Genomic DNA, 26,928 nt, shown 5'->3' on the forward strand with positions numbered 1-26,928 from the left:
AACGGCAGACGGGCGGAGATCAGATAAGATATCGTCAATTCGCTTTCTATAATTAGGTGATTCGATTGCCTGTTCCCCAATTATCTGTACCATTAATTATTAATTCACTATCACAAGTTATTTAATCTCAACTGATTTATAACTATTGTGTTTTGGTTGATATGACGATCACTTCTTTGAAGAACATATTTGAAGAACTCATGATGTTTAAAGATATATTCGAAGTTTTATTGAGCTCAAGCACTTTGAAGTCATTAAATGGTAATGAACTTGAAGAATGTTGCACTAAATTTGTAGAAATTTTTTCTTTCTGATGTTGAGGTATATGATCTTATTTCTGAATTAAAGATTATGAAATTCACTTTGCCAGATGGCGTAATGTCTGCTATGGAGATTTTCGAGCATGTTAGATATGTGGATTGTTATCCTAATGTCTCTATTGCTTAACGACTCTTATTTATTGTGCGTGTGACTGTCGCATCGACTAAAAGAAGCTTTTCAAAGTTGAAGTTATTGAAGAACTATTTGAGGTCAACAATGACTTAGGAGAGGTTAAATGGTTTGGCAACATTATGCATCGAGAAGAAATTGTTGGATGAGATTGATATCAATCTTATCAGTGACTTTGCATCGAGGAATGTTAGAAGAAATTTTTAAGCTAATATGTATAAATAATTTGATATGAATATTGCTTTTAGACACATTTATGTATTTATTGGTAACATTTCATATAAAAAAATATTTATATTAAAAGATCCCGAGTTTTACTTTCGCTCCGGGCGAGTTTTTTAATATAAATATTTTTTTCTCCCCGGCTAGTTTCTTCTCCCCGGCGAACGGGGCGGCGGCCTCCGGGTGCTTCTCCTCGACCGATGACATCGTCGCGTGCGTATGGTAGGTCTTCGCCACCTCGGTGCCCGGCAGCGGCTAATAAGGGGGTATTTGGATACGAGGTACTAAACTTTACTAATAGGAGGACTAAACATGAGCTAATTATAAAACTAACTGCAGAACCCCTATAGTAATTCGCGAGACGAATCTATTAAGCCTAATTAATTCATCATTAGCAAATGGTTACTGTAGCACCACATTATCAAATCATGAACTAATTAGGTTTAATAGATTCGTCTCGCGAATTAGACTCCATCTGTGCAATTAGTTTTATAATTAGACTATATTTAATACTCTTAATTAGTATCAATTATTTGATGTGATATGTACTAAAATTTTAGGAGGGTGTAACACCCCCTAAACAGGCGAGACGGTGTGGCTGTCAATGGACTCAACCGAGATTGTCGCGATTGTTGTTGCCATCGGTCCGGTGTCTCTGCAGTCGTAACAGGTGCATGGAAAGGCGCCTCCCGAATCCTGATGGACCTGACCAGCTGGCCCTATAAAAAAAATTCGGAGCTGCTAGTCGGACGCTACGTCATCCATCTGATTAGAGCAGTGACCGTCGGATCGCAACCAGAAAATTACCACCGCAACAGAAGGTTAATGTTGCACGCAACATGACCGGTTCCCAGCTCCTTTCTGCGTCGCCCTCATCTGGGTGCGCAAGCTCGAGAGTGAGCCGTCCCCTAATGAGTTCCTCCTCCGCAAGGCATGGCTTTGCAGCAAAACTCAGTTGAAACATGTCCCATTAACACCAAAGAACCGAATGCACACCACCAAATCAGCCATATGCCCAACATTGAAAAGTGTCATATGCAACAACAGAATCAAAGGCTTGAAACATTGAAGATGTACACCAGAAATAGTTTGCATCTACAAAGCTGCACTACACGTAGGGATCTCCACTCCTGGACCAATCTCAAAGGAAAAACGGCATAAAATGGTTTGAAATCATACGAAATCTAGATTGCTCCCTCTAAATCACATCATTGGCCATAAACATAAGAAATTTGGGATTGCAACAATTCAAAATCCCAACTGGAACGTGCTAAAACACTAGACGAAACATATATGTCACATGAGACAAAACTAATCCAGGAAAATATCAAGTAGCAACATCCCAATTTCTCCGTTTCAACATCTCCATTTCAATATCAAGGATAGGATGAGTAGATAAGTTAATTAGGAGACCAAAGGCAAAGGGATAAGAAGCTACGGTAAACAACAGGAGAGAGATAGGTGTTGTCGGTGGGAGGCTGGACGACAGTCACGTGTCGCGCATCCGTGTATGATATTTTCATCTAGCGTCGGACGTCCTACCTGTAGCGTTACCAAAAATGATTTTCGAAGACACTGAGGAATGATTATCCTAATACTATTAGAAATAGACATGTGGTGAAATTGTATGCAAGAATTACCCGTATTTGCATAAAATATTGTGTGACTACCGTTGGCAATCTAGGGAGTGTAGCTTGACGAATTGTATATTTTTTGTATTTTTTTAAAAAATTATGTCCGCAATTACTACACGCGACTTATGGAACAACTCATGAAAATATGTAAGATTAAAAAACAGACCTTAAAAATATTTAAGGATAACGGGAACGTTTTTAAAAATACATTCCTCCTGCTATACTTACCCGCTTGTCCTCTTATAATAATGCACGTGCGTTTAGTAACACATGTCATCATTTTTCGTTTTAGCTGTAAGGAAATATATATTTTTAATATTAGAGTTGCCAGGCGTATAGCAGTGACATAGTGTTGCGGTGTATGAAACATTCGGTTTTATTCTTTTGCAGAACGTATTCCAAAACTGGTAAAAAAAAAGACTTGTTTCAAATTCGGAGCTACTAGCACCCAAAGTTCGATAGGGAATTTGTCGTCGGATGCTTCGTTGCAATATTGATAATGAATTGCTGCAACATGAGAAACCACCGTTTGCAACTTAAAAAATAACATGTATAAAAATGACTTTGCCGTCCGATTTTAGGATAGGAAACACCTGCAACATGATATAAGGCATGAAACATCCACAGATAGCAACAACACGTAGAAATAAAATTTGCAACATTAACGCATACCTTTTCAAATATTTTAGAAATTATAATCATAACATTTTTAAACTACAGTTACAACATTATAAAGGCATATTATTTTTTTTAAAATATTAGTAAAAAATATAATTAATTAATTAGACTAAAACGTGCAACATGATTGAAATATCTGGAATGAAATTTTGCAACATCCTAATGCAGTTGTTACAACATCATAGATTGACTCAATGTAAAATCCTTAAATAACTATTACAATATCAATAATTTGAAACTTTTTGCAACATCATCGCATACCTATCCCAACAAAAATACATTAAAAAATTCCTGCCGCAATATCTATCCATAAGGTTGGAGCGTCTCTCCCACTGCAAACTCATCGTATGCCTACCAAAATAAAAGTACATTTAACAAATTACCACCGCAACATGGTCACTAGGATTCGGGGTGTCCTATTTTTGGTTGGGGCAATGGACGCCCTAACCCAAGCATTACTGTTTAAAATTTCAACACCGGTCGCTCCACTGATAATTAAAATATCATAAACTCCCCATAAACCATTTGAAGTTTGATATTCCTTACATAAGTTATTAATAGTAACTGCCGCCGCTTATTCAATTCTGTACCATCACGGGTTAAGTTTTGTCCAAGTGCTTGCATTAGACTTATTCAACATGTTGCATTGAATTTTTTTTTACAAACAACAAAACTCAATTCAATAACATTGAAGCTCTCACCAACAATTTTATTTATGGAATCTCCAGAGAAGTATCGAGATTATAATACAAGTATCTAATCTCGCTAGAGACGACATTGACAGCTGGCGATTTATGAAAACATGTTGAATAAGTATGTGCACACTCGAGAGGTTTCCACAATAAAACTAAGCACGAGATTTGCATATGTAACAAAATGACTTACGGGGTGCATATCAAACCTCAAATGACTTATGGGGTGTTGTTGCAGTTTTACCGGGCTCACTGTACTTGTGCCTGTTCTGCGTTCAGCTTCAAATTTATGTGCTGTTTGGAATTAGAGACCATCACCAGAGTGCAACTTTTACCACTAATGGCTATTTTAATATAATTACAAGACATACAAAATTACAAGTATATGAAACTGCTAGTCGTGGTAAATCGATCCACGTTAGATATGAAATGTTTAGTCTCTATAAAGCCACCACAATTTTTCATACCAAAATGGAAATGCTCCATGCCTCCATCTACGCTCCGACACCTCCCTATCCAACGAATATAGCAGCATTTATCGTCAGACACCAGATTAGGAGCGCTTTTTCAATCTTAACAAAAACATAACTAGTCCATCCACAAACAGAACACCATCCAATTCATACTTTCAGAAGCTCCACAGATACCTTGCAGGCACCATCCTATTGCATGGTGGAATGACAGCTGGTGGCGGCAGACGGCGAGAAGAGATGCTATTTTTGTTGGAAATGGAAATCTTACACCTTCGCACGGATCCAGGTTTTACTCGTAAGATATTATGCCCTTTTTTAACAAATTGCGACCACATTCATGCAGATAGTAACGAACTTCAAACATATTCAAAGCCACTTCTTTCAGCCAACCGAATAAAGACAGCCTACTCTTCACACCCAGCAACAAAAACCAAACCTGAATGACGCTTTTAAGCATGAGTTCATGATCCTCTCAGAAAAGAAGTATGAGTTCATGCACGAAGCATGGTTACACCCTGATAGGATGCAATCCTTTCAGAATCTAAACAGCCTGATATGTTGAAGCAAAGAATGACTATTCAATTAACAAAAAAGGCATGTGGCTTCTTGGTTCTGAAGTCAGGCGCCCTATAAGCCCAATGATGTCGTAGACTCGTAGGTATACATGTATTCTCGGGTGAGTGACGTGGTGTGTGACAATGACAGTATTAATAAAAATTTCAGTGAAAAAGGAGGCGTCAATGGCTATAAATCTACAATAGCTGTACATGATACACATGCATTATATTCCTTTCCAACATACAATATAACTGTAGCAACTTATTAACCACAAGTGGTGAGTTGGTGGCATTGTAACAGACCTGTATGCTGAATTGAATTACATCTTGCCATTTTCTTCACAATATTTCTGCAGTATAATCTGAATGTTTTACATCTTTATTTAGACAAAAACAAAATCTATTCTCACATGCCGCGTTGAAAAGAAAAATCAGCATAAAAGCTAACAGTGTTTTCCATGAATGAAAATCACATATTTCAGTAGAACAGTATGACTTAAGTTAGAACTTACAATCTGATCGCAGTCCAGGAGATGAGGATGAGTTTAACAGCATAGCATTAAAGGCCCTGCATATGGAATGAATAACCAAGTTCATCAATATGTGTACAGGTTTCACATTTGTCTCCATCTCACTATAAATTCTTGAGCATAGGCTTTGTGGTCAATTTCTCCAGATCTGATTGACCTGTATTCCTGTACATGTGATGGTCTTATGAATCGTCTTCACCTGACGGAAAACTGACAAAACAGTTCCTTCCTGGGACTGTTGGTAAAAGGGCAGGGTGCCATTTCTCAATATTCTTGAATCTTGACAGAACATATACTCCATCAATAACATATCTGTAGTGAAAAACCTGAAAAAAAACTAAAAGGGCACACATATACCCTAACCCACACAACAGAAAAAAAGGACACGAGGAAGATTATACGCATGTAAGAATGGTTGGCGGTTAGGCATGGGTAATAGCACAAAATGAATTGGACCACCCAAATTGCCAATTGGAGGCAGAGTCTGTTTATTTAAGTTGAGGTAGTCTTTTATTTAAATAAAATTGGACCACCTAACAAGATCCAACCGTATTATTATACATCACATTTGGATAGAGAGGATCGGTAAGCCCGCAACCTTGTGCGCACCCCCAAATACATTGAGGCTCTGCCACCAATTATTAAGTTCTGCTTTTAGTCCTCTCCAAGCTACATGATGAGCAATGGCTGATCCATCGTGGAATGGACAATAAAGACAAAAAAATCTGTTGGTATTCTTCAGTGCATGTCTAGCCTGCAGAAAATATTTTGGAAAGACGAAAATCAATCACAGACAATGCATGTATTTATTTAGACAGTAACAAGGCACAAACCAGATAGTGTGTACAGGTAACGATGACAACATCAAGTTCGCTAAGATGAAAATGCTGGGGAGAGTACTCATACAGCAGAGAATGGCCGCTAAAATTAAAATATTAAACCAGTTTAGTAGAGGAGAGAAAAATTATTGCTTCATGCAACGCAAAATCAATTAAAATAGAAAATAGGAGGAAAGATATCAAGATGACAACCAAATTTGCAAGACAGCATTGCATCAATCGCTCATAGACAACTGGGTAGACAAACACTAGATATACATACTCCCTCCGTTCCTGTTTAAAGGCATGATATGATATGGCACGGTCTCCCAAATTAGATTTTTGACCATTCATTTATCTTATATTATATTGATTATGGTTATAAACTTATAATCATTGGAGAGTACATTGGATTACAAATCCAACCGTGTCAAGTTGCATTACAAAAATAAAAATTTATGGGTAAATTATTGGTCAAAGATTGTAAAGTTTGAATCTTGATATGCGTATGCGCCTTATAAACAGGAACTGAGGGAGTAATATATGAGGGTACTCAGGTGGAAAAGGAAATGCTAGGAACTAAAATAATACTTTTTAAGTCAGAAACATATGAGCATACCTTACAATAAATCAATCTGATGACGATGATTTGCCATGAACTTTACACAGGAGCAATCTGATTGTAAGTAAAGACAATGTTTGACTCGGTTGGTGGATAATGGATCTTCAAAAACATTCCTTTAAGTTGGTCATGAGAAGTCATCTCCTCCAAAACCTTATCTTCTGAAATCAACTTAGAACAATGCTCCATTTCAGCTTTAGATAGCATGTTTCTAACATTATTGAACTCGTCTTCTGTAGAGAAGACCAACTTGGACAAGTGATCCTTTTCTGCTTGCCTATCATATTTGTCACCTTCACCTGTTCCATAAGTTATCAAATTGTATGTATATACAAATTTCTTCTGACCTATCCTAAATGCTCTGCTGATGGCTTGCCTTCCAACAGCTGGGTTCCAAACAACATCTAGAAGCACAACTCTTGAAGCACCTGTCAAGCTAATCCCCTCACAGCAAGCTCTTGTAGATGCAAGTAACACCCTGGAGTCATTATTTGGATTATTGAAGGCTTCAATTGAAGCCTGGCGATATCTCGGAAGGATCTTTCCATCCATTTGAAGAATTTCCTTCCCTTCTCTCCATTTGAAGAACTTGCGAAGGTGCTCTTTTATCAGTTCTAGTGGCTGAATAAATTGGCTAAAAATCAATACCTTCTCTCTTAGTGCTTCGCACAAACGAACAACTTCGATTACAAATCTTGTTTTTACCCCTTCATAGGGATTTGACCTCAATCTTTCAAGCATAGGTTTATCAATAAGTGATGCTTCCTCCTCAGACATGTTAATGGCTGTTACAAGGGAAGGGTGTGTAGAAGCTAAAGAAATGACATACTCATGTTCAAAGTTGTTGCCGGAACCAATGTTTTCCACCTTTCTAATAATACTCTTTTGAAGGGGAAGCGGTTTCAGAATAATCACACTCTCTCTGAGCCCTGGAAGAGTTCGAAGAATGTTACCATTATGGATATGAACAAATGGTTTCAATATTGATCTTACTTTCTCTGCATTATCATCAGTAACATTGCTAGTTAGTGAAGCCCAAACTCCTTTTTCATATTTATCAGAAAACTTATCTTTTTGCTTCTTTGAGACATAGTGCCTTCGACCCACTCTTGCTTTAGTCAGAAACATTTCACCAAACCTAGGCCTTACCAAACAAAGAATGTTGTAAAGCTCAAGAAAATTGTTCTGAAAAGGAGTTCCAGATAGAATTATACGTTTCTCAGTTTTAACCTTTCCTAGTGTCTTCCACATGACACTACGCTCATTCCTAGGTGTGTGTCCCTCATCAAGAACAAGCAAGCCAGGGTTATCAAGAAGAATGCTTCTTACTTTGTTTTCTTCTGTGCAACCTGGCTTTTCGGATGTTAGCTTCGTATAAAGGCCATAACTTATTCCGAGAATACCATGGCCCTTGTTCCATGAAAGCAGTTTCACAAGTCTTGTCAACTTTTCTGTTCGATGTTGTTTCTTTACTAACTTACATATGTCCCGGTCCTCTTTTCCAGTGTAATCAGTTGTATTCATTATATGAAAAGGAACATTAATATTCCATTTCTTAAATTCCTCATCCCAAGCAAAAAGCATCCCACGAGGTGCAATAATCACTGGCCGGCAGTCTGGAAACACTTTCATATATGTCTGGATAAATACAATTGCTAACCGTGTCTTCCCTGTCCCTGGAGCATGACAGATCACACATCCTCCAACAACATCAGGCTTTGCTCCATGCTTCAGCTCATCAAGCCTAATATCACCAACTAGATTTGTCCACATAAATTCAAATGCTTCACGTTGATGCTCGTACATAGTAGTAATGACCCCTGGAATCAGATCCCACACCGTTCCATATAGATGGAAATCTTGAGAGTGCTCAGTGGCACCGCCTGCTTCGTCATAAAGATCATGAAACATCAATGCATTCTTCACACCTTTTGCATTTGGCCATGCAGATTTCTCAGCAAAACCTGAGACCTGTAAGAAAAGATTAGTTAAAGGACCAGACTTACAAGCTTGTTCTGTGGAAAGCAAGCTAAATGCATTACGGCCATAAAAAACTTACCAATGATGGGAACATGAATTTGATTTCCAGATTTACTAAGGAACAGTATTTGCATCTGATTCCTATTTGATCATCAATGATAAATTCATGCTTCCCTCGAGAACAAGGTGTTACTGGGGCAAGAGCAAATTCTAGCTGATTGCCCTCTTCTTGACCCTACAAAACAGGATAAGCAAATAAGTTTGGCCACTTCCACTGGACGTAAGTAGCAAATCAAAGTGTCTGACATGGTAAAAACTCTTCAACTACAAGAAAATAAACATTAAATTTTATCAAGCAGCATATCCAGGATGTATGACTTTGAAATGTTATCCCACTTTTACACAAAAATGGTAGGTTAGTTTCTAAAAATGAAAAAAAAGTGTATGCTGAATAAAGAATAGAAATCTACCAGTGGCATCAGGTATGTAGAAACGGTATGTATGTTTGAGTCAACTCAATGATGCCAAGTTAGTAAAGTGCATTCCAAAAAGAGTCATAACGTTTGATGAACAGGCAATTCAGTAAATGAAACAGCATTGATGCTTTTAACAAAGAACAAACATCTCTGCTTCCTTTTTTGTGTGGGAACATTAACAATAGTGCCATTCACAAAGACCATAATAAAATTTTCTTTACCCTTAAGGCCATCACCCAAAAAGTCACAGTTCTGAATTTCTGTAGAATACCTTTTAAGTGCACTAGATTCCTAAACTGAAGATTCACTTTTAATCTTTACTAAGTTACTCTGTTCTGGGAAATGATGTTGGTTTCCTGAGTATTAGCTGTAAAGTTTATGACATAGACAATGCTGTGAAACATTGAAGAAGGTAACCGAACTGAAGAAGACAATGCATAGAGAACAATTTTTAATGCTTTAATAGGGTTTTTATGTACATTTTCAACCTCACTAGTGTTGCTGCAGAAGGTTTGCTAATTCCTGTGCTTTATTTGTGGACATTAATTCTTGTGCTTTATTTGTGAAATGTGCTCAACGAGCACGATACACCTATACATTCAAAGATATTGAAGCTATGTGTATTGGTTAAATGTCACGTGCAAAGGTTTTTCAGAGCAGTGGTGTATTTATCACATGGTGATCAAATAGTTATTTCTTTTCTTGTTGCTATGTTCATGATAGATGTGGACAATTCACACACAAGAGAAAAACACAGATAGTTTATGCTTAATTAAGTTAGCTATTGCAGTTTCTTATAGGTAGCCATGTCAATCCATATAAGATAGTTTAATTAAGTTAGCTATTGCAGTTTCTTATAGGCAGTCAATCCATATAAGGTACAAACTGTTATAAGATTTGTTGTTCTTTTTCGTCTTCTTATAGGGCTAAAAGTGAACTGGAGTGGATGCATGACAAGCTAGAAGTTACTGATAAAGAGCTCCTTGCATGGAATTGCCATGAATTCCTTGACAGTGTGCCTCAAGTTGGACATTATTAATTTTATCATAGTTCTAGTAATAGAGTTGGTGTTCAAATAAAACAGCCACCGCATATTTTTGCAGGTGTCTAAATCAGTACAAAGGAAATGAAAACCAGTACCACACATCTGCAAAAATCAAAATGTACCTCGTCATCATAATAAGTCCCAATATTCTCTGACTCTAAAGCAAAGTCAAAATCAGCCCACAACATATCAATTGCACCATCTTGCTCTGGTTTGTCAGCTGGTACTAAATCTTCATCTCCAAATGAAAATACCAACGGATGCATTTCCTTGAAAATAAACTGGAGCTGAGGATTCAGATCAAATGGGAAAGATTCTCCGTTTTTATCCCCGCTCATTTTATCTATCAAAAGCTTCATAAGAGACTGTCTCTTCAGCATGGTTGTATGGCTAGATTTCTTGCCTGATTTAGACAATGGATGCTTCTTTTTCCTCCCAACTTTTTGATCACCATCCCTTTTGAATCCATTCCTTTTGATCTGTTCGGAACCCGATGAGCTGGAATCTGAGTCCAAATCCTTCTCATACAAAGGGTGTGTCTTCACTATCCCAAGTTTAAGCTTTTTCCTCCTCTCAAGCTCCCAAGTAAATCTTGATTGCTTTTGTTGCTCAGTAAATGTGTCATTGTCCACAACCACAGGGTTCCACCTGGTAGCTTTCTTAAAGGAGATTGGCTGAAAAATATCGACATTTGCATCTTCAACCTCCTCCCACTCGATATCATATCTTGAGGTAGGAACAGTATTATCCTCATATCTTGAGCTACGGACAGTATTATCCTCATATCTTGAGGCAGGAACAGTACTATCGATCATGTCATCATCGGATGAGTAAATCCTGTTTTTCAGCTTTCTCCTTTCAGCCTCTTCTTCCTCTTCCTCTTCCTCTTCATCTTCTTCATCTTTATCATAAGTCTCACTACTGCCGTCATCATTGTTGTCCTCTTCATCAAGTTCAACTTCTGTATCATCATCATCCTCTTTTGGCTCATCAGACAATTCCTCAAAATATGTATTATATGATAGCCTATCTTGACTTATCCCCCATGAAGATCGAGTTCTCCATGCAACACAAGATGGAATTGTTGGTAACTTGGGTTGCACTGATGCCTTCCTGGAGGGGGCACTACTCACATTTTCGAGCACCTTGACTTCCTCATCAGAGTCCAGAACTTCTACAGGCAGTCCTGGTTGATTAGAACCTGGAGCTGCTTCACCCTTTTGTTCCGCCCCTCCCTTGATATCGGCTCCCTCCTCCTCCTCTCCCTCCTCATCCTCCTCTCTCTCCTCTTCCTCCTCTGTCTCCTCTTCTTGACACCTCCCTCCACCCAAAACAACATGATGGTTCACCAAGTCTTGCATTTCCATCTTATCATGGTCTTGCACTGGTGTCATGCCACATTTATCAGCACCATCCATAAAATCGCCATTATCAGTATCATCCTCTCTCTCCTCTTCCTCCTCCTCTGCCTCCTCTTCTTGACACCTCCCTCCAACCAAAACAACATGATGGTTCACCAAGTCTTGCATTTCCATTTTATCATGGTCTTGCACCGGTGTCATGCCACCTTCATCAGCACCATGCATAAAATCGCCATCATCAGCATCATCCATAAAATCACCATCATCAGCATCATCATCAAACTCCATCTCGTCCTCTGCCTCCCAATCCACTTCTCCACCATTGCTGTAAGCACGGATTACATCTCCAACAAGCTGCTCCTCCAACATCTCATTGTCATAGTCATCTTCAAAGGGTGCCATCTCCTCAGCCACCTCATTCACAATCGGTGCCAGCTCTCTGTTCCCAGAATCCCGCGTGTCCTCGTCGACATTAAAGCCACTATCTCGCCCACCTCCATCGTCGCCACCACATTCCACTTCCTCTGCATCACCCGAGGCCACCTCGTCCGTGAGGTGATCCAAATCCAAAGCAGTGACCTCCCGGGCTACACAATGCTCCTGAATCTGATGCCCACCAGTGGCTCTGGGACGATCCCTGTTGCCCTGTTTAGCATTGGCGCCTGCAGTGCGAGCCTCCCCATTCCCGTCATGAGAAGCATCATCGCCTCGCCCGCCGTCGCCATCACTTTCATTGCCACGCGACACCTTCACCCGTTCTCCACGACGAGCTCGCGCCTCCACCTCTGTTTCCGCCTCCAACTCCTTGCCCCTGCGCTTCCGCGCGCGGCCCGTGCTCGATGGCTCCGGGGCTCGCGGCGCGCGGCCCGTGCTCGATGGCTCCGATGCTCGCCGCGAGCGGCCCGTGCTCGATGGCTCCGAGGCTCGCCGCGAGCGGTCGTGGTCGCGCCCGCGCCGCTTATCTCTCGGCGTCGACCTCGAGGCCCCGGTGGCCTTGCTGGCCCGGCCACCGGACGCCTCTGCGACATCCGAGCTCGTTCCCTTCCTCCTCCTCTTCGCCCTGGACTCCTCCGGCGCGATCGCCGCCTGCATCGCCCGCCTCCGCGATCGCGTCCGCATCGCCACCGCCCCTGCCGGCACCATCATCGGCGGCGGCGGAGACGGAGGCGGGGGCGAAGGCGAAGGCGAAGGAGCCGCCGTGGAGCCTCTGCGCCTGCCAGCAGCGCCACCCGCCGCCTCCCTGCCCCTGCCACCAGCGCAGCCGTCGTCGTCGTCGTCGACGAGGTCGATGACAACGACCGGCCCCTTATCGCGGCGGCGCGCGCGGGAGGAGGACGGCGCCTCCGCTCGCACCGCCGCCAGGGACTCGCCACGGCAGCCGCGGGCGCGGCGCCCGGCGCGATCCATGCGCGGGGGTGGGGGCGGCGGATTCTGCTGCTGCTGCGGCAACGGCGCGGCACGCGGGGGGGTGTGGGGGGGGGGGGGGGGGTAGGGAATTGAAGGGGGGTAGTTGCCAGTACTGTGGGGGAGGGAAGGGAGAGGGTTTATGGCCCCCGGAGGGACTATGACGGGTGGGCCCGGGAGGGGTTTGGGGAGTGGCGCTCCGTGGGGCGTGGGGGCGGGGCGGACGACAAGGAGAGAGAGAAAAGCCCGGGAAACGGCGGCCGGGGCCGGGGGCGGGGGGCGAGCCCCGAGGCGGCGGCAGGATCGGGTGCGGTCGGGCTCTCCCCTGCCCCGCACTGTGGCCGGATGCTGCCCGGGACGGGATCATGGATGGCAGGATGCGTCCCATCCCGCCATCCCGGTCGTCCTTTCCGCCGGAGCGAGCCCGTGCAGTGGCAGTGGATTCTGAATTCGATAGCCACACCCACGCACACGCTTTATTCGATTCGCAGCTGTTTTGGGAAACGATCAATGGGCGCATGCACGGCCGTTACTCTCTTGTTTGGTTTTGAAACGACGTGCCCCCTTTTCTCAGCAATGCGACCTATTTCGTGTTTGGATAGGAGGGATAGGTTAAATCTAGTTTTTTGATTGGAGGGGTTGAGAAGATTAGGATGGATGTTATTTGAACACCGTTAGTCATATCTATTAGTGAACTCACCTGCCATCCATTAGATCTCACATGTCATCCACCTAATATCTTTTCTTTTTTTTCTTTTACCCCACTGGCAGCTCTCGGATCGGCGGCGGAGCTCCCGCCACTCCCTTCTCCCGGGGGGCGACGACGTCAGCAGGAGAGCTCGCGCGCCGGGCCGGGGCCCAGGCGTCCGTACCCGCACCCGCCCCGCGCCGCGGCCGGCAGCTGGACCGCTCGTCGCCGCCACCCTTCCCCGACCCCAGCGCTGTCGCCCTGCTTGCCGCGTGCCCCATCGTCCGTCCCGACCGCGCACCGCCGCGCGACTGGAGGACGGAGACGGATGGCATTGATCTGGGTCGGGGTGGTCCGCTCGTTTTGGCGGACCATTCCAACCCGTATCTATAAGGTATATTCCCTATAGGGGACGAATCTAACCTACTGCATTTCCAACCAACTGTGGATCGATGGGGGTCGAATCCGTTCCAACCCAGTTCGACACTCAAACCAAACGCACCCTTAGTAGTAGTGGTGGTGGGGCCCCTGCTTTATTCTGGCTGCGTGATTAGTGGGAGATATTTGCGGTCGAATATTCAGGTTCTAGGTAGCTGACAAAATAAGCAGCAAGCTTTTACAGTACGTGCATTCTATTTTCACAGCGGTTTCATGTTAATTTGTATGTATAGGCTTACTGCAGACGTGTATAGTGTATTTGGTTGATCTGCAAAAGCAAAATGAAATTGTAGATTAGAGTGAAATAAGAGTTGCTGTAGGCTAAACTCTAAAGCTCATTGCATGACATCCTTTCCCTTTTAAAAAAATGTTGGAAGAGATCGAAATCCGAGGGCAAGATTATAGAGTCATTTGTTCATGGTGCAGGAGTTTTATGTCTGTGCTGTAGTAGATAATTTTTTTTTGCAAGTAGTTGTAGTAGATAATTTGATAACTCAACTCATATTATCTTAATCTACCTTCACTAGATATGATAAACATTTTGGTTTCAATATTAGTCTATGATATTGTTTCTCTAATTTGCTTTATTGTCATCACTAAATAACATGTGCCAAAATTCACCACTAAAGCTAATACAAGTAGCTTTTGTGAACAAGCGCAACCATGGTAAGAAGTAATAAGCAAATATTCTTATCAGAATATTGTAAGGGGTCAAGAGGACCACCAATATGAAATGCATATGGCAGCTATTAATAAACCATCAAAGACATCTTTATTTGGAACGCCTTTCCCACCGAGAATAAGTTGTCTTTTTTAAGTGGATTGATTATTTTTATAGAAAGTGCATGCATCAAAGCAATCGTGTAGTTCACAATATAACCGGAGTGGTGACTGGTGAAGCATAGGTTACACACCAATAATATGTATAAGTTTGCTATTGGATTTCCATTATAATATATCACCATGTCTACGGTAGGACGTGGTATATGCATAATTCGTGTATAGTATATATTATTTTAAAGTTTTATAAAAAATATAAAAGATCATCTTTAAAGTTTACAAAAGTACGATATCAATATATAAATATAATATTAGTTCTCTAACTGGTAAGGCATGTGGGGGCACGTGAAAACAGTCCGCGCCCACATACCGTGCTACTTAAATTGAGTCCATCTATTATCGTAGAATCACATGCATGAACTGCACACATCTCCTTTAAAGTTAGCAAAAGTATCTTTGTCAGAGATAGCTTGTTTTGTAGTGCCTGGTTTTCCCTGCGACATGCCTCGAAATCTACTGACCTTTTGCCACAACCCTATAGGTCCTCCTAGACTATTAGTCCTAGGCGCAAAAGTCGAGCTTAAGTTTGCGCGTTACCATTAGACCAACAAATTGTTTACTCCGAGCTTAAGTGACCTTTCTTTCCCCCTCCTTAGCACGTTCAGTGAGGTCCGGTAAAACAAATAATCAAGTCTGGCAAATACCCTCAGGATTGAAACTACCCTTAGACATAATATGCCTGAAATCAGATATAAGGTGAATTTGAAGGAGTTACTGTTTCTAATTTTCCTCGTATGACACCGAACTGATTATCGGTGTTGCACACTTGCACATGCTTTACTCGATCATCACTCACTCAATGTCAGTAAAGTACACTGCCACTGTTAAATTTGTCTAGCGGTGTTACTTAGGGGGTGTTAGGTGTTTGGTTCTTTTCGGAGATCCTAAAATTCATGTCATAGATACTAATTAGTAGTATTAAATATAGATTAATTACAAAACCAATTGCACAGATGGAGATTAATTTGCGAGACAAATCTATAAAGCCTAATTAGTTCATGATTTGACAATGTGATGCTACAGTAACCATTTGCTAATGATTGATAAATTAGGCTTAATAGATTCGTCTTGTGAATTAGCCTCTATTTTTTATAATTAGCTCATGTTTAGTTCTCATAATTAGCATCCGAATATTTGACGTGACACGAACTAGATTTTAATCTATGGAACCAAACACCGCCTTACTCACTCTGTCCGAAAATATATATTTTAGTTTGTCCTAAACCAAACTATTATAATTTTGAACAAATTTATAGAAAAGAACAATAATATTTCGAATGTCAAATGAGCATAATTAGATGCACAATAAAATATATTTTCATAATTTACTTATTTAATGTGTTAGATGTTAATACTTTTTGCTATAAAGCGTCTTGTATTTCAGGATGGAATGAGCAGGTCCTCGGATCGTCAATTTATGTTTGCCTTACATGGTCACTACTTTACCAAGTTGAAGCCTTCGAAATGCCATAGCTTTGAATCAAGGGGAAAAATAAAAATTCAAGTAGCCCCTACCTATTTTTTTATATAATTTTTTATTCTAGGCATGTTTAATTCGCTTCCACAACCCAGACTTGCTGGATGCTACTAAAGTGCTCTAACTACTAGGCTAGAGACCCTTTCACATATAGGGACACAATTGATCCTAACTAAAACATGGGTAAATTAAGGGATAATTGTGATAAACATATCTTGTGGTCTTGGGTCTAAAGCTCATGAACCCTTTGGTTGATAAACCCTTAATTTAGACACTTGAGTTGTCCTTTAATTTAGATTTCGGAAAAAGTGTATTTTTCATCCCTTAAGTATTTGAAAGTGTAACATTTATCCATCATATTTATTTGGTACAAAATCGATCCTTCAACTAATTATATCGGTGCACTAATCATCCCCATCTCAACTTATAATGTTATAGTGCTATCTAACGGTGGTTTATACCATCTAACTAATCAATGCTTAGCGATGTAATGAGTCAAAAATATAAACCCATAAAAATTTCCATTGGATCCTTTAAAATAGCAACCCATAAAAATTTTTTAGGGAAAATTAATATAACCAGTTCACATCGAACTGTTATATGTTATAGCGATTGACTCAATATAAGACGTGGCTAAATAGTAATTAGCAAGATGATTACATCACTAAAATCACTGTTATATGATACTAAATCATTATTAAACTAGGGTGGGGATGATAAATGCACCGATTTAGTTAGTTAATGGGTTAATTTGCACCAAATGAAACATATTTCACACTTTTGCAATCTTTAAGTGATGAAAAATACACTTTATTCCTTAGAGTTATGCCCATGAACTTATTATGTGGCCTATCCGGGAGGTCTAAAGCACATAAACCTTTGGTTGATAATGTGGATGCTACTAATAAAACATGCTATTTTAGAGTGGACCCTACACTAAAAGGCATGGCATTGCTAGTGTGGATCTAACAGTGTATGAGTTGGGGAGAGGGAGGGAGGGAGAGGGAGAGAGGGTATGATAATTTTGTGGATCCTTTGTGTATTCACCGAATGACATGTGGGATTTGATAACCATACGAATGATGGAGGTAATGACGTGAACGATATTTAAATGTCAAGTAAGTTAACTGACACTAAACATAAAGGGTTTGTACTTCGGGTCTTTAGAAATATTAAATTATAAATTAATATTTTTGTTATCTAGGTAACATTCTCAAATAATCTCGAATAAGTTTAGAGACCTATGATATATTTTACTATAATTTAATTTTATTGGACGACACGTTTGCATCCTGCAAGTCAAACACTGCTCTTATTTGTCACAAATCATTTTAAACTCAATACAAGCATTATTGCATAATGGGTAGTGATTATTACTGGATGACAGTATGAAAGACAAGGTGCTGTAGGACAACCGCAAACGGTATTAGATGGCACTGGAACTGGAAAAAAAATGCAAGCGGATTGCGGACGGACTGAACCAAACGAGATGTAACTTAATCAGATATATACTGCCTTATCAGATCATGTTGAAAAAACGTGAACCAAACAGCGGATATACAGCCTTAATCAGATCACGTTGAAAAAACGCAATCAGATCACGTTGAAAAAACGCAAACCAAACAGCGGTAGTGCTTTCGGTGGTAAGATGCTGAGGGATCCACAACCGCGCTGCAACAGCAGCACAACCGCTGAAAGGCGACAACAATCCCTCCGTATTCGCACGCGAGCAGCAACCAACAAATCCAAAAAAATAAGCCAACAATTTGGAAGACTCAACACCAAAAATTAAGCCAACACTGAATAGGGGCAATTCGGTGTAAAAAGAATAGCCATCGTAATTACAGGAGAAGAAATCAAAACCATGTTTTTCGCCTTTTTCATCATGCATTGTTTTATCATCTCGCAAGAAGAAATGTCAGATAATATAAGTTGCTCTTGGTTACAAAAAGAAAAATAACTTTACCTAAGGTGTCCGACTGAAAAATGCTCAAAGCTCAGTGTCCATACAAGAATTGAAGGAAAAGTGACACCAAAGATAACTGAGGACTAGATGCTTCAGCACAATCTGTGCAAACACGTACAGCACACATTCTAACTGGAGCAAGCTTATATATCCCATAAATCACTCTCTCCACTCTTGCATCCCATAAATCATACAGTTTTAGAAGCCTTCCTTGCGGAATTGGTTAGCTATAATGCCCTGTGGCCTGTGCACGGCTCAGGGTAAATTAGAATCATCTCTCTTTCAGTATCCTCTTCGCTGGTGATGGTAACAGCTCAGTTCATTGTCTTCGGTGCAGTTTTATGACTTCAGCACAATCCTCCTTTTTTCGATAAATAGTGGGATCATCTCCCAAAGAATATTTTAAAATCAACATTCCGGTAAGAAAAGAATGGTGCATGTTAACTTGTTTCTTTTACTCTCCAAATCCAAATTCTGGATCCATATCAAGCTTACGTTTTAAATGAGACTTGTCAGCACTGCAAAACAGGAGATTGACAGGTTCAATTATGAAGAGAGATAAGTACAAAAAACTTATACACATTGAGAACGGCTTTATTGCTCATATATACATTGATACAAGTTTTACTCAGCAAGGCTAGTACTGTTTACCTGTTCAATGTTGGCCTAGGAGCAGGTCGTGTGCCAAACACAGCTCCAACATCAACTGACATTGGAATTCTAGAACTCTGACTGGACATGTCATCAGTGTGCCTCGTCCCAGAAGGATGCTCGTCCACTTTATCTGCCCTGTGCATATTACCTTCCATCCCTTCATGCGCTGTCACCCTCCGTAACTTTCTTGGTGGGGAGAGCACCACAGGGCCATCCTGCAGATTCAGGTCAGGTATCTTGTTATTCCCTGAATCTCCCTTCCGCCGTGGTCTTGGAAGCTGTGATGGTATTGTTGGAGCAGGTAACGATGAAAAGTACCTTAAGCAGACATAAACATGGTTTGTCATGCATACAAGCAAGAGAATGGAACTTGAGTTTCCAATCAGTCACATTGTTGTACCTGTGTTCTAGAGCCTGCTGGGCTGTGATTCTTGCTTTTGGGTCATATGTAAGCATTTTCGACAGAAGATCCAAAGCATCATCGCTGGCCAACGGAAATAGTGTACGTAGTGGAGGTGCAGCAACATATTGGTATTCAACATAATCTGGAAGATAAGCCATGTCAGGCCACTGAGAAGACTTTGGGGTCCCCAATGCTGCAAAAATCTTCCCAAGTTGATCGATGTCACTAGAACCCTGCAAAAATAACTTTTTTGTGTCAGTAACATAACTGAATTGCTACATGTCAATATTAATCAGTCTCAACATCTAGGTACACTGTTCAACAAGATAAAAACTAAAGCATGGTTCTTGCTAGTGCCAACTCTATGGTTAAAAAATTAACTGCTGGGCCTATGATTTTGTTTTTCATCCAAATTGTTTAAATAATTTTTCAATTTAAATTTCTTGACGCAAGAATAAATAGAAACAGAGCACTATACTAAATTAAGAAATACAACTCGCTTGGTGGGAGGCACGCCTCGTGCCCATACTTGACTTCGCTGGTTCAACTCTTCTCGCAAGCAGAGCAAAAAAAATTTTCCTTTCCAAATGTCAGAACCATATGAAACAAATTTGAGAAAAACAACACCTAAAGCAGAATCAAACCTGGACAAGGTGAGAAGAACTAGCTGTAAGTGTTGTTTTAAAATTCTAAAATATCATTAAATTCAAACAACAGTGAAAAGTTTTGGCCAATCTAAATTTTTCGCAGGACCACCCACTAAGAGCCGTAACTGCCAAAATTTTGAAGAAATGAAATCATCAATACTATTTCTGTCACACCAAAATACCCTCCCTATTGCTCCCTCACTTTTTGCAAATCGATTGGTGTCTAGTAGCACATGCAAAGAGTTTACCCCTACACTGATGCACTAATGAATTCCAGGAAATAAAGCCATTAGGAATTTTAGAAAGCACCAAATCCATTCGCAGGAAATAAGTCAAGTGGTAACTGAACTCAAAACATTTAGTGGACTTCTATATATTCAATAAAAGGACAGTACCATTGAAAAAGTTATATTTTTAAAAACGGCTAATATATGAAAACGGATAAATCTTAGAAACAATCTCAATCAGCTGCAATTATACACCTAAAATGCACCAGAAAGTAACAAGCTCGCATTAAAGTGCAACAAGATTGCTTTACTCATATGGATAAAGGACCTTTCATACCAGGTCATATCAACTTCTGATGATAAGCAATTGAACCTCCTAAAGGGCGTACCCAGTGCTCAAAGCTACACAAGGTGGGGTCTGGGTAAAGGGAATTCAGGGAATTCCTAGACAGCCTTACCCTTGCAAAATTCTTTTAAATTCTTCAAAGAGGCTGCATAACAGTACTGGACAAAAACTCAACACCCTCCTAAAGGCAATTGAACCTCCTAATTTACTAAAATCAAAACCTCTCCATCTACTAAGAACTTGACTTGGACAAAAACTAAACCCATAACAGTACTGGACATTGGTTATCTACAACTTGTGTGACACACATATTTGTACTTTTTTACTTGTACACTTCAAGAGATTCTTTAAACCATACATTTACATCATGCTGAAATATTTACATATCCCAAAAGAATGCATAAAATATTTTTATAAGAAAACAGGAGGTAATATTCGTTTGTACAAAACATAAACCTTATGTATCTTTTTTCTGTATAAATGCACAAATAGATATTTTTCCACAACATTTTTGCAGATACATATTTAACATGATGCACATAAATGGACTATTTGAGAATTCTTTGAACCGTACAAGTGAAATTTCAAAACTGGGTACATCTACACATAGATTTAGATGTCCTCGCCATGAGGGCGGGCCACATATTTATTTCACAAGTGTATTTGATTCCTCAGTTCAAACTTTCTGGATAATGGTCAAGACATATGGGATCAAAATTAATAAGTCAGATGCCCTGCAGCACACAAGAAAAGACTACTAAATCTAGGACAATAAAATGCTTGGCCATTAATTCTAAATGGCAGATCAATAACATTAACTCCTTTTAGTCCCAAGCAAGTTGGGGTACGCTAGAGTTGAAACCAGCTGGGTCAATAAACTTAAAATGATTGGGCATTCCTTCTAAATAGCAGATTGAGTTCACAAAATCTAAAACTAAATGCAAAATGGTAACGATAACCAGTAAGCAAGTAAACACTTTATTTTCCAATGGTACAAGCACCAACAAATTTTCACTACATAAAAACAACACATCCACTCTCAGCTCTATGTTGCTGTCCAAAGGAACTTTGTGAGCGCACAGCACAGGAAAACCACAATGCAATTAAAAAAAACCTTTGTCCCAATCAAGATAGGGTAGCCTACAGCTGAAAACAACGAAAACACAATGCAATAGTTCTCCATAAAGATTTTGTTAGTTCTTGTGGATCCAATACATGGCAATGACATTAATAGCTTGTTTAGCTAGGGGTAATTTGGAGGGAATGGGAGTTAAGAGGTGAGAGCTTAAATTTCTCTCATTTGTTTAGTGGGAATTGGAGTTTTAGTGGGATGGGGGATGGGAGTTTAGAGGACCAACTCCCACTGCGGACTTACCATGGGGAGGGGTGGTAATTGGATAGGAATTGTGCTTTAAGTGGAAGATCGATGGATCACACCCGTTCATCTTGACTTATGATATAATTTCCCACTCCCAAACCCCCGAACAGAACAGCGGATAAGACCTCTCTCGAACTTTTCATCTTAATTTTCATCACAAGGGACTGGGATTAAAGTGCAACTCCAATGTAAATTCCCTGTCAACTCACACCTCTAATTCCCTTGCCTTTTCCCCTCGTTTGCCAAATGCACCGTAAGGCCTCAGTTCACATGCTGCGATAATTCAGCTTCCAGACATGGAAAATGCAAATACAATGAAGAAACTGTACCCGAGTGGTCAATGCCTGAGCAGTTAATGGGGACGTAATTTAAATTCGTTGATGATATGTCTATGCTGGTTCAAATCCAGCTCGGACAAAAAATATATGGCTTCACGAATATGAATAAAAGGGCGTACCCAGTGCGAAATCTCCCACACAAGGTGGGGTCTGGGGAAGGGAATTCCTAGACAACCTTACCCTTGCAAAATTCTTTTAAAATTCTGCAAAGAGGCTGGTTCGAACCCAGGACCTCTGGGCCACAGGTCCTTCAAGTATGCACTTCCAAATCACATATTTGGTTCAAAAGATGGCAAAGAAACAAGAAAGTAGCGATGCAGCGTTTCAAGAAAGCAAGCATAATCCACATAGAATATGTTAATATTGCTAGGAACTCTTTTCTCTTTTCATTTCCTTTTTTCTCTTTTACCTTTGTTTACAACCTAACCCCCAACTTGCTTGGGAATAAATGGATTGTAATGTTGTTCATAACATTTTATGACAGAAAAGAAGAAAAATTTGATATCAAGTATAGCCTAGTGTCAGCCTTCTGGTGAACCCAGTTACAAAATCATACCAGTCAATGACTAGCTGAGACTACAGCAACCATTTCACTGGTCCTGGTGGTGCTCAAAATGTCAAACTAAAGTATTATTATGAAGGTTTATATTCGAAGAAATTGTACCCCAAACGTAATGCATGTAGATAATGAGTAGACAAAAATTAGAGCCAGGCTTAATACACCTGATTCTACCTATATGGGTTGCTAAGTGCTAGGATTTTGTGAATGGGTGCAATTAAATTCCCAATTTACACACCCTACGGTCAGAGTTTTCCCCAGAGGCAACTAATTCAATTATCTAGCAGTTCAAAACAGGCTTATTGTAGCATCAGTCCTATGGCCTAACTAGCAACAGACAGTTTTCCAATCAAAATAATAGTCTGGTCCTGCTACAAAAATGGAAGTTGATGTACAAATTGAGTTGACACATGTAGTTAGTGCATCGTCAATGAACAAATTAACTTAGCCATGGACATTAAATTCTGAGCATACAAACATTTCTTAGCCTTGAATAGAATTGAATAAACAACAAATATATTCCATTAAAAGAATTAAGAGGTTGTTGTTAACCTGGGCAAAGGGTCGGCGAGTAAGCAGTTCAGCAAAAATACATCCAGCAGCCCAAATATCCACAGCAGATCCATACTGCTTCGAGCCAAATAACAGTTCTGGTGCTCGGTACCACCGTGCAAAAACCTACAAGTAAACACAGTTAACATTCAAGTGTCTGCCAGAACCAGGATAAATAAATCTAGATAAAGGAATGAAATACAAGGGAAATGCATTGAGGTAAATCACACTGTGGTAATTGCTCAGTGTAGAGAATTAGAGCTGGTCCCTGACTGCATAATACATAATGCTACTGAATGGGAACTATGATTAGCAGAACTCCCAGGTGAGATGTCAGATGAAAACCAGCTACGGTGCTTATGTAAGAAAATGATGTCCTTCACAAGCAGATAACATATTTAGCACCTTTCCTAATCAGAAAAAGGTGACTGGCTGAATGTATATTTACCATTTTTTTTTTTGAATTGTGACATGCAAGGGAGACAGCAATCTAAAACCTCATACGTGAAGTAGGATGTCGACTAGTGTATCTTGGAAATAAAATAAGATCTTCCTTACGTGTATGTATTTTTCTCTGTACAAAAGTGTATAGGATTAGGCATTTTTCACAACTTAAGTTAATCAGCAAGCAAGGATGCTTTGCTGGCTTCAGATGTTGCATGATTTGTATTAGCAGACAATTTCTACTGAAAGGGCTCAAATAAAGCTCCAAATAGGTTACAGTAAGCAAAGTACAAAAAAGAACTAACATAAATTTTACCTACCTGAAATGATTCTGATTATTACTGTTCTTGCAAGAAATTACATAGGATCAACAAACATTGGCATACATGTGTCATGGTTTTTCTTCGGTAAAAGGAAAATTAAACCCATTTATTATCAATATCCAGATGAGCTGAAGGGACACGCTAGTGCTCAAGTGAACCATTCTATGTAACAAGCTTCTGAGTTCAGGTAACCATTGACTTGATGCATATATACATAAGTCTATAAAAATTAACCTGATGAGTGAAGTTCCTTCCTGGACTCCCAAACATTCGTGCCAGACCAAAGTCAGCAAGCTTGAGCTGCCCATCAGCACCGATGAGTAAATTATTTGGTTTCATGTCCCTGCAACACAGCTTATCAAATGCTGTTTCTGTCAAAAGAGAATTACCAATGTAGTAGGTACCTGTGCAACACCCATTTCTTGTGGCAGAAAGCTAGACCTTTCAACATCATCTGGGCATATGATTTTGTGTCAGCTGGAGATAATACAATGCGTTTATCTTTTATGACAGCTTCCAGATCAGTGTCCATAAACTCAAATACAAGGTGTAAGTTTTCCTTGTAAGGGAAGCAATCAATCAGCTCAATAATATTAGGATCTTTCAGCTCCTTGAGCAGTTTAATTTCCCTTAATGCTGTGAAGTTGACACCTTCCTTCTTTTCCCCTATCCGTATTCTCTTTATCGCGACTGTATTTCCAGTCTGAAAAGGGACAGCACCCAGCAACCCATGAACAAAACAGGTCAAACAGGAAGAAAAAAACTAGTACAAATCTGAATGAGCATCAACAACTGGAAGACTAAACAGTGGCAACACTAACTAAATTCACAGGCGCTTTTATAGCTCCTTGAGAAAAGAATAAACTGTGACAAAGCTAAATATACAAGTGCTGGTACTTAAGACCAGTGAGAACACACTCCTCATCTGTTGTCACCCCTAGAAACCTGGAATAAACAAATGATTCCACCAAAAAAAACCCTAGTATCTATCAAACTGACCAATACAACCTCCTAGCTATCCCTTTCCCCTTAAATGAAATAACACCTGCAGCTTCACTACAACGGAGACACCAAAACCAGAACTAAAGGTCAACTCATCACAGTATCGCACTCACAGCTCAATCAACGCACAGCTGAACGCTACATCGAGTGACCAATTGTATTCTCATCAGACCTAATCGCAGTAGAAACACCAGAGCCAAAACAGGGCGAAGCTCCAACCATTCAGCGGCGCCAATTCACGAGCTCTTCCGTCCAAATACCCACCACCCTCGAAGCTAGCCAGATGGATCGGACTAATCGGGCTCTAATTCTCGAGCGGTGGCCGCGCCGCAGATCAGCGTGGGAAGGGTTTAGGAAAAGGGATGCAGGAAGGGGGACCTTGGTGTCGATGGCCTTGTTGACGATTCCGTACGTGCCCTCGCCGAGTTGCTCGCCCTTCAGGTAGCGGTTCACCAAGAGCTTCCCGCCCGTGTCGTCGTCACCGCCGCCGCTCGCCATGGGAGCGGGTCCCCACCGCCTCCGCCTCCCAACGGGAGGGCGGCGGCGCGTCCGAGTGGGGCGGCGTGCGCGGGGCCCCGCGGGTCGGCCCGCGCGGAGGCGACGGCGCGGGAGAAGGGAGCGCACGCCTGGGCGAGGCGACGCGCAGCTGGTCCGGGCTTTCGGCTGCGCTGCCGTTCGGCGTTCGGCCCCGGGGAAGAATTGATTTTGGTTTCCTTTCACTTTATTGATTCCGGCTCTCTAGGTCTGATTTTTTTTTTTTCCTTCTAATCGTTTCGACCGTTCGACGGACTTCTGGGCCGCGAGGTGGCCGCGTTCCGTTGGGGCCGGTTCTTCACGGAACCTGCTGCCTGCAGCGAGGGTTCCAAACCGGTGCCGGATTCGTGCTCTACGAAACAAAGACACAACCAAAAAAAAATCACAAAACAGCTCCATATTTTATCAAATTTATCTATAGATCTAAAACAATTGAAAATATTTCTCCAGGTTAAAGGGGTGTGACAGGAGGAGGAGACGGAAAAAAATGCTACGTAGGAACTAATTCTGCTAAAATCGAATTTCTTTTTACACCGCGCCTTCTCCTACCCACCACCAGACATACCCACCGCGATCTCTCCCACCCGAAATTTCACCCCACAATCAATTCTCAATCAATCATCAGTCTTTAATGCACTACTCTTCTCAAATTTGGAGACCGTGGATACCTCATACAGACCACGTCCAGACCCTAAATAAGGCCCTGTTTGGGAAGGGGTGTTAAAGTTTAACACACCCCACTTTTAATATTTTTTAACACTTTCCTATCCAAACACTTGTGTTAAAAGTGGGGTGTTAAAGTTTAACATCCCATTTTCCATAAACACATGGAGGAGGTGTTAAAACTTGCAAAAGGTGTTAAAAGTGGTCCCCCTCTCCACTTTTTCCCAGGTTACCCCTTCTCTCTCCTCCCTCTCTCTCCGCCGACCATAAATGAGGGGGCAATGGAGTCATTTCCCACTAAATGTGTTAAAATTTAACACATCATTCAAACACCCCAATGTGTTAAACTTTAGCACTCTATTTGAGAGTGTTAAAACTTTAACACTTGTTAAATTTTAACAGGGTATCAAACAGGCCCTAACCCATCAATCATCGGCAAAAGATTTCACATCGGAGAGGCCTCGACCGTGCAGCCGCTAGGGAGGAAGACTCTGCGTCGCCACGGCC

The 26,928-nt window shown here is 40.9% G+C and overlaps 2 protein-coding genes across 3 annotated transcripts; both read right to left on the reverse strand.

Moving 5' to 3' along the window:
• Positions 1 to 5,686: 5,686 nt before the first annotated feature.
• Positions 5,687 to 12,991, reverse strand: LOC117848443 (uncharacterized). Of its 2 annotated transcripts, XR_004638889.2 has the most exons (5): positions 10,300 to 12,991; positions 8,736 to 8,891; positions 6,674 to 8,647; positions 6,070 to 6,157; positions 5,687 to 5,990 (listed from the first exon to the last, which is right to left on the reverse strand). XR_004638889.2 is itself a non-coding variant. In XM_034729853.2 (4 exons), exons 1-3 carry the CDS (start codon positions 12,943 to 12,945, stop codon positions 6,716 to 6,718), a joined length of 4,734 nt encoding a protein of 1,577 aa, XP_034585744.1. In that variant the 5' UTR covers positions 12,946 to 12,990; the 3' UTR covers positions 5,687 to 5,990; positions 6,674 to 6,715. The 2 variants fall into 2 exon arrangements, 1 of the variants encoding a protein (XP_034585744.1); XM_034729853.2 differs by lacking the exon at positions 6,070 to 6,157 and having other exon boundaries at positions 10,300 to 12,990.
• Positions 12,992 to 18,238: 5,247 nt separating this feature from the next.
• LOC117849699 (cyclin-dependent kinase D-1) lies at positions 18,239 to 25,917 on the reverse strand. Its single transcript, XM_034731342.2, has 7 exons — positions 25,603 to 25,917; positions 24,627 to 24,925; positions 24,457 to 24,565; positions 23,456 to 23,581; positions 19,406 to 19,641; positions 19,003 to 19,323; positions 18,239 to 18,869 (listed from the first exon to the last, which is right to left on the reverse strand). Exons 1-7 carry the CDS (start codon positions 25,720 to 25,722, stop codon positions 18,806 to 18,808), a joined length of 1,275 nt encoding a protein of 424 aa, XP_034587233.1. The 5' UTR covers positions 25,723 to 25,917; the 3' UTR covers positions 18,239 to 18,805.
• Between the last annotated feature and the right edge of the window lie 1,011 nt (positions 25,918 to 26,928).

The sequence above is a fragment of the Setaria viridis genome, chromosome 3, assembly GCF_005286985.2.
Source record: "Setaria viridis chromosome 3, Setaria_viridis_v4.0, whole genome shotgun sequence".
NCBI classification, from domain to species: Eukaryota; Viridiplantae; Streptophyta; class Magnoliopsida; order Poales; family Poaceae; genus Setaria; species Setaria viridis.